A 7,284-nucleotide genomic window follows, 5' to 3' on the forward strand; every position below is an offset into this window, starting at 1 on the left:
ATGGTGACACTGGGTGTGTTGAGCCACATGGTGATGGTGGGTGTGTTGAGCCACATGGTGATGGTGGGTGTGTTGAGCCACCACATGGTGACACTGGGTGTGTTGAGCCACATGGTGATGGTGGGTGTGTTGAGCCACATGGTGATGGTGGGTGTGTTGAGCCACATGGTGATGGTGGGTGTGTTGAGCCACATGGTGTCACTGGGTGTGTTGAGCCACATGGTGACACTGGGTGTGTTGAGCCACATGGTGACACTGGGTGTGTTGAGCCACATGGTGACACTGGGTGTGTTGAGCCACATGGTGACACTGGGTGTGTTGAGCCACATGGTGACACTGGGTGTGTTGAGCCACATGGTGATGGTGGGTGTGTTAAGCCACATGGTGACACTGGGTGTGTTGAACCACATGGTGATGGTGGGTGTGTTGAGCCACATGGTGACACTGGGTGTGTTGAGCCACATGGTGACACTGGGTGTGTTGAGCCACATGGTGACACTGGGTGTGTTGAGCCACATGGTGACACTGGGTGTGTTGAGCCACATGGTGACACAGGGTGTGTTGAGCCACATGGTGATGGTGGGTGTGTTGAGCCACATGGTGACACTGGGTGTGTTGAGCCACATGGTGATGGTGGGTGTGTTGAGCCACATGGTGACACTGGGTGTGTTGAGCCACATGGTGACACAGGGTGTGTTGAGCCACATGGTGATGGTGGGTGTGTTGAGCCACATGGTGACACTGGGTGTGTTGAGCCACATGGTGACACTGGGTGTGTTGAGCCACATGGTGATGGTGGGTGTGTTGAGCCACATGGTGATGGTGGGTGTGTTGAGCCCCATGGTGACACTGGGTGTGTTGAGCCACATGGTGACACTGGGTGTGTTGAGCCACATGGTGACGCTGGGTGTGTTGAGCCACATGGTGACGCTGGGTGTGTTGAGCCACATGGTGACACTGGGTGTGTTGAGCCACATGGTGACACTGGGTGTGTTGAGCCACATGGTGACACTGGGTGTGTTGAGCCACATGGTGACACTGGGTGTGTTGAGCCACATGGTGATGGTGGGTGTGTTGAGCCACATGGTGACACTGGGTGTGTTGAGCCACATGGTGACGCTGGGTGTGTTGAGCCACATGGTGACGCTGGGTGTGTTGAGCCACATGGTGACACTGGGTGTGTTGAGCCCATTGGTGACACTGGGTGTGTTGAGCCACATGGTGACACTGGGTGTGTTGAGCCACATGGTGACACTGGGTGTGTTGAGCCACATGGTGACACTGGGTGTGTTGAGCCACATGGTGACACTGGGTGTGTTGAGCCACATGGTGACACTGGGTGTGTTGAGCCACATGGTGACACTGGGTGTGGTGAGCCACATGGTGACACTGGGTGTGTTGAGCCACCACATGGTGACACTGGGTATGTTGAGCCACATGGTGACACTGGGTGTGTTGAGCCACCACATGGTGACACTGGGTGTATTGAGCCACATGGTGACACTGGGTGTGTTGAACCACCACATGGTGACACTGGGTGTGTTGAGCCACATGGTGACACTGGGTGTGTTGAACCACCACATGGTGACACTGGGTGTGTTGAGCCACATGGTGACACTGGGTGTGTTGAACCACCACATGGTGACACTGGGAGTGTTGAGCCACATGGTGACACGGTGTGGTGAGCCACAATGGACGACCTCCTACCACACCGACATAAAAGACGACCATGTTCTCGTTTGCTCTGACTGTATATACTCAGACTGTATGCTAAAACTGTTTATATTCAGATATATTGTTATGTATGACCGCTCGCCAGCCGTGTCCTGTCCTGTCTCACTGTCTCTCTGTCGTCATCCCTGCGGGTGGCTCCGCCTCTCTTCTTCCTGGTTTCACTCCTCTCCTGTGCGTAGCTCTTCATTCCAACGCGTAGCTCTTTATACCTTTTCGTAGCAACGCACCACAAACCAGTATAAAACAGCTAAACTACCAACCAACGTCACCGACGAGGCACCAACTAAGGAGAAACTGGCGCTCCAAGGACCAGGGCCAAACTAATCACCCACAAAGCCACCGTTAGTGAGGAAACAGTCGCGTGGAAGACCTCACAAGACTGGCGAGAACTTAAACACGATTTACGACCAAACTTCCTCCAGCTGACACAGTGCCATTGGCAGTGATATGTGGCACTTGTGCCTGTGTGGGAGCTGGCACTTGTGCCGGTGTGGGAGCTGGCACTTGAGTCAGTGTGGGAGCTGGCACTTGAGTCAGTGTGGTAGCTGACACTTGTGACGGTGTGGGAGCTGACACTTGAGTCAGTGTGGGAGCTGGCACTTGAGTCAGTGTGGGAGCTGACACTTGAGTCAGTGTGGTAGCTGACACTTGGGTCAGTGTGGTAGCTGACACTTGGGTCAGTGTGGTAGCTGACACTTGAGTCAGTGTGGTAGCTGACACTTGAGTCAGTGTGGGAGCTGACACTTGTGACGGTGTGAGAGCTGGCACTTGTGACGGTGTGAGAGCTGGCACTTGTGACGGTGTGAGAGCTGACACTTGAGTCAGTGTGGGAGCTGGCACTTGAGTCAGTGTGGGAGCTGACACTTGAGTCAGTGTGGTAGCTGACACTTGTGACGGTGTGGGAGCTGACACTTGAGTCAGTGTGGGAGCTGACACTTGAGTCAGTGTGGTAGCTGACACTTGTGACGGTGTGGGAGCTGACACTTGAGTCAGTGTGGGAGCTGATACTTGAGTCAGTGTGGGAGCTGACACTTGAGTCAGTGTGGGAGCTGACACTTGAGTCAGTGTGGTAGCTGACACTTGTGACGGTGTGGGAGCTGATACTTGAGTCAGTGTGGGAGCTGACACTTGAGTCAGTGTGGGAGCTGACACTTGAGTCAGTGTGGGAGCTGACACTTGAGTCAGTGTGGGAGCTGCCACTTGAGACGGTGTGGGAGCTGGCACTTGAGTCAGTGTTGGAGCTGACACTTGAGTCAGTGTGGGAGCTGACACTTGAGTCAGTGTGGGAGCTGACACTTGAGTCAGTGTGGTAGCTGACACTTGAGTCAGTGTGGTAGCTGACACTTGAGTCAGTGTGGTAGCTGACACTTGAGACGGTGTGGGAGCTGACACTTGAGTCAGTGTGGTAGCTGACACTTGAGTCAGTGTGGTAGCTGACACTTGAGTCAGTGTGGTAGCTGACACTTGAGTCAGTGTGGTAGCTGACACTTGAGTCAGTGTGGGAGCTGGCACTTGAGTCAGTGTGGTAGCTGACACTTGAGTCAGTGTGGTAGCTGACACTTGAGTCAGTGTGGTAGCTGACACTTGAGTCAGTGTGGGAGCTGACACTTGAGTCAGTGTGGGAGCTGACACTTGAGTCAGTGTGGGAGCTGACACTTGAGTCAGTGTGGTAGCTGACACTTGAGTCAGTGTGGGAGCTGGCACTTGTGACGGTGTGAGAGCTGACACTTGAGTCAGTGTGGGAGCTGGCACTTGTGACGGTGTGAGAGCTGGCACTTGTGACGGTGTGAGAGCTGACACTTGAGTCAGTGTGGGAGCTGACACTTGAGTCAGTGTGGGAGCTGACACTTGAGTCAGTGTGGGAGCTGGCACTTGTGACGGTGTGAGAGCTGACACTTGAGTCAGTGTGGGAGCTGGCACTTGTGACGGTGTGGGAGCTGACACTTCAGTCAGTGTGGGAGCTGGCACTTGAGTCAGTGTGGGAGCTGACACTTGAGTCAGTGTGGGAGCTGACACTTGAGTCAGTGTGGGAGCTGGCACTTGTGACGGTGTGAGAGCTGACACTTGAGTCAGTGTGGGAGCTGGCACTTGTGACGGTGTGAGAGCTGGCACTTGTGACGGTGTGAGAGCTGACACTTGAGTCAGTGTGGGAGCTGACACTTGAGTCAGTGTGGGAGCTGACACTTGAGTCAGTGTGGTAGCTGACACTTGTGACGGTGTGGGAGCTGACACTTGAGTCAGTGTGGGAGCTGACACTTGAGTCAGTGTGGTAGCTGACACTTGTGACGGTGTGGGAGCTGACACTTGAGTCAGTGTGGGAGCTGATACTTGAGTCAGTGTGGGAGCTGACACTTGAGTCAGTGTGGTAGCTGACACTTGAGTCAGTGTGGTAGCTGACACTTGTGACGGTGTGGGAGCTGACACTTGAGTCAGTGTGGGAGCTGACACTTGAGTCAGTGTGGGAGCTGACACTTGAGTCAGTGTGGGAGCTGACACTTAAGTCAGTGTGGGAGCTGCCACTTGAGTCAGTGTGGGAGCTGACACTTGAGTCAGTGTGGTAGCTGACACTTGAGTCAGTGTGGTAGCTGACACTTGAGTCAGTGTGGTAGCTGACACTTGAGTCAGTGTGGTAGCTGACACTTGAGTCAGTGTGGTAGCTGACACTTGAGTCAGTGTGGTAGCTGACACTTGAGTCAGTGTGGTAGCTGACACTTGAGTCAGTGTGGTAGCTGACACTTGAGTCAGTGTGGTAGCTGACACTTGAGTCAGTGTGGTAGCTGACACTTGAGTCAGTGTGGTAGCTGACACTTAAGTCAGTGTGGTAGCTGACACTTGAGTCAGTGTGGTAGCTGACACTTGAGCCAGTGTTGGAGCTGGCATTTGAGTCAGTGTGGTAGCTGACACTTGAGTCAGTGTGGTAGCTGACACTTGAGTCAGTGTGGGAGCTGGCACTTGAGTCAGTGTGGGAGCTGGCACTTGAGTCAGTGTGGTAGCTGACACTTGAGTCAGTGTGGTAGCTGACACTTGAGTCAGTGTGGTAGCTGACACTTGAGTCAGTGTGGGAGCTGACACTTGAGTCAGTGTGGGAGCTGACACTTGAGTCAGTGTGGGAGCTGACACTTGAGTCAGTGTGGTAGCTGACACTTGAGTCAGTGTGGTAGCTGACACTTGAGTCAGTGTGGGAGCTGACACTTGAATCAGTGTGGGAGCTGACACTTGAGTCAGTGTGGGAGCTGACACTTGAGTCAGTGTGGGAGCTGACACTTGAGTCAGTGTGGTAGCTGACACTTGAGTCAGTGTGGTAGCTGACACTTGAGTCAGTGTGGTAGCTGACACTTGAGTCAGTGTGGTAGCTGACACTTGAGTCAGTGTGGTAGCTGACACTTGGGTCAGTGTGGTAGCTGACACTTGGGTCAGTGTGGTAGCTGACACTTGAGTCAGTGTGGTAGCTGACACTTGAGTCAGTGTGGGAGCTGACACTTGAGTCAGTGTGGGAGCTGACACTTGAGTCAGTGTGGTAGCTGACACTTGAGTCAGTGTGGGAGCTGACAATTGAGACGGTGTGTGGGAGCTGACACTTGAGTCAGTGTGGGAGCTGACACTTGAGTCAGTGTGGGAGCTGACACTTGAGTCAGTGTGGGAGCTGACACTTGAGACGGTGTGTGGTAGCTGACACTTGAGTCAGTGTGGGAGCTGACACTTGAGCCGGTGTGAGAGCTGACACTTGAGTCAGTGTGGGAGCTGACACTTGAGTCAGTGTGGGAGCTGACACTTGAGACGGTGTGTGGGAGCTGACACTTGAGTCAGTGTGGGAGCTGACACTTGAGCCGGTGTGAGAGCTGACACTTGAGTCAGTGTGGTAGCTGACACTTGAGCCGGTGTGGTAGTTGACACTTGAGTCAGTGTGGTAGCTGACACTTGAGACGGTGTGTGGGAGCTGACACTTGAGTCAGTGTGGGAGCTGACACTTGAGCCGGTGTGAGAGCTGACACTTGAGTCAGTGTGGTAGCTGACACTTGAGTCAGTGTGGTAGCTGACACTTGAGTCAGTGTGGGAGCTGGCACTTGAGTCAGTGTGGTAGCTGACACTTGAGTCAGTGTGGTAGCTGACACTTGAGTCAGTGTGGTAGCTGACACTTGAGTCAGTGTGGGAGCTGACACTTGAGTCAGTGTGGTAGCTGACACTTGAGTCAGTGTGGTAGCTGACACTTGAGTCAGTGTGGTAGCTGACACTTGAGTCATTGTGGGAGCTGACACTTGAGTCAGTGTGGTAGCTGACACTTGAGTCATTGTGGGAGCTGACACTTGAGCCGGTGTGAGAGCTGACACTTGAGTCAGTGTGGTAGCTGACACTTGAGTCAGTGTGGTATCTGACACTTGAGCCGGTGTGGTAGCTTACACTTGAGTCAGTGTGGTAGCTGACACTTGAGTCAGTGTGGTAGCTGACACTTGAGTCAGTGTGGTAGCTGACACTTGAGTCAGTGTGGGAGCTGACACTTGAGTCAGTGTGGTAGCTGACACTTGAGTCAGTGTGGTAGCTGACACTTGAGTCAGTGTGGTAGCTGACACTTGAGTCATTGTGGGAGCTGACACTTGAGTCAGTGTGGTAGCTGACACTTGAGTCATTGTGGGAGCTGACACTTGAGCCGGTGTGAGAGCTGACACTTGAGTCAGTGTGGTAGCTGACACTTGAGTCAGTGTGGTATCTGACACTTGAGCCGGTGTGGTAGCTTACACTTGAGTCAGTGTGGTAGCTGACACTTGAGACGGCTAATAATGCCCAGAGGTGCAACATACTGCATATATTACATCGGTTGGTCGTTATTGAGCTAATAAAGGCCAGCAGGTGTAATATTGAGGTAATAATACCCACCATGTTTAATATACGGGTAATAATGACCAACAGGTGTAATATACAGTTAATAATAACCAATAGGTTTAATAATAATAATAATAAAGATAATAATATCCAACAGGTGTTATATTAATAATGACCAACAGGTGTTATATTAATAATGACCAACAGGTGTTATATTAATAATGACCAACAGGTGATAATAATAAAGAGCCTCACCTGAGGTAACAAAACTATTAATATGACCAACAAGCAGGATTTAAACTACAGCAAACACGACAATAATTCAGTAATTGTGTGGCACTGTAATGCAAACACGACAATAAACACTGAATTATTGAATTTGAATCAATTTGAATCAATTAAAATTTTTGAATTGAATCAATTAATCTGTCCTGATGCATTTTTTGGTATATATAAACGACAACTTTTTGGAGTGTTTAAATCAGTCATGCAAAGTCACTATTTGTGTTATCGGGAACATTTGAATACACAGGTTCGAGGCGGGACCAAAGAGCGGAAGCTCAGCCCCCTCAAGCACAACTAGGTGAGTACACAAATAATGAATTTTAATTACAAATTTACTCTTTTTATTTTGTATTATTTTGAAATTTAGATTTTTTTTAATGCATAAATAACGACGTGATGTTATGTAATACACATAATTACGGGAAACACACTGGAAAAATATCTATA

At 51.1% G+C, this 7,284-nt stretch overlaps 1 protein-coding gene across 1 annotated transcript; it reads right to left on the reverse strand.

Annotated features, from left to right (window-relative positions):
- Positions 1–2,017: 2,017 nt before the first annotated feature.
- LOC138370008 (streptococcal hemagglutinin-like) lies at positions 2,018–6,528 on the reverse strand. The gene is made up of 2 exons (XM_069333775.1): positions 5,531–6,528; positions 2,018–3,677 (listed from the first exon to the last, which is right to left on the reverse strand). Exons 1-2 carry the CDS (start codon positions 6,526–6,528, stop codon positions 2,018–2,020), a joined length of 2,658 nt encoding a protein of 885 aa, XP_069189876.1.
- Between the last annotated feature and the right edge of the window lie 756 nt (positions 6,529–7,284).

The sequence above is a fragment of the Procambarus clarkii genome, chromosome 30 (genome assembly GCF_040958095.1).
Source record: "Procambarus clarkii isolate CNS0578487 chromosome 30, FALCON_Pclarkii_2.0, whole genome shotgun sequence".
NCBI classification, from domain to species: domain Eukaryota; kingdom Metazoa; phylum Arthropoda; class Malacostraca; order Decapoda; family Cambaridae; genus Procambarus; species Procambarus clarkii.

Coding starts and splice junctions, on each gene's coding strand:
- LOC138370008 (XM_069333775.1), bottom strand. CDS start 6,528: ATGTTGCACCTCTGGGCATTATTAGCCGTCTCAAGTGTCAGCTACCAC. Junction 3,678..5,530: donor GCTCCCACACTGACTCAAGT/GTCAGCTCCCAC, acceptor CACTGACTGAAG/TGTCAGCTCCCACACCGTCA.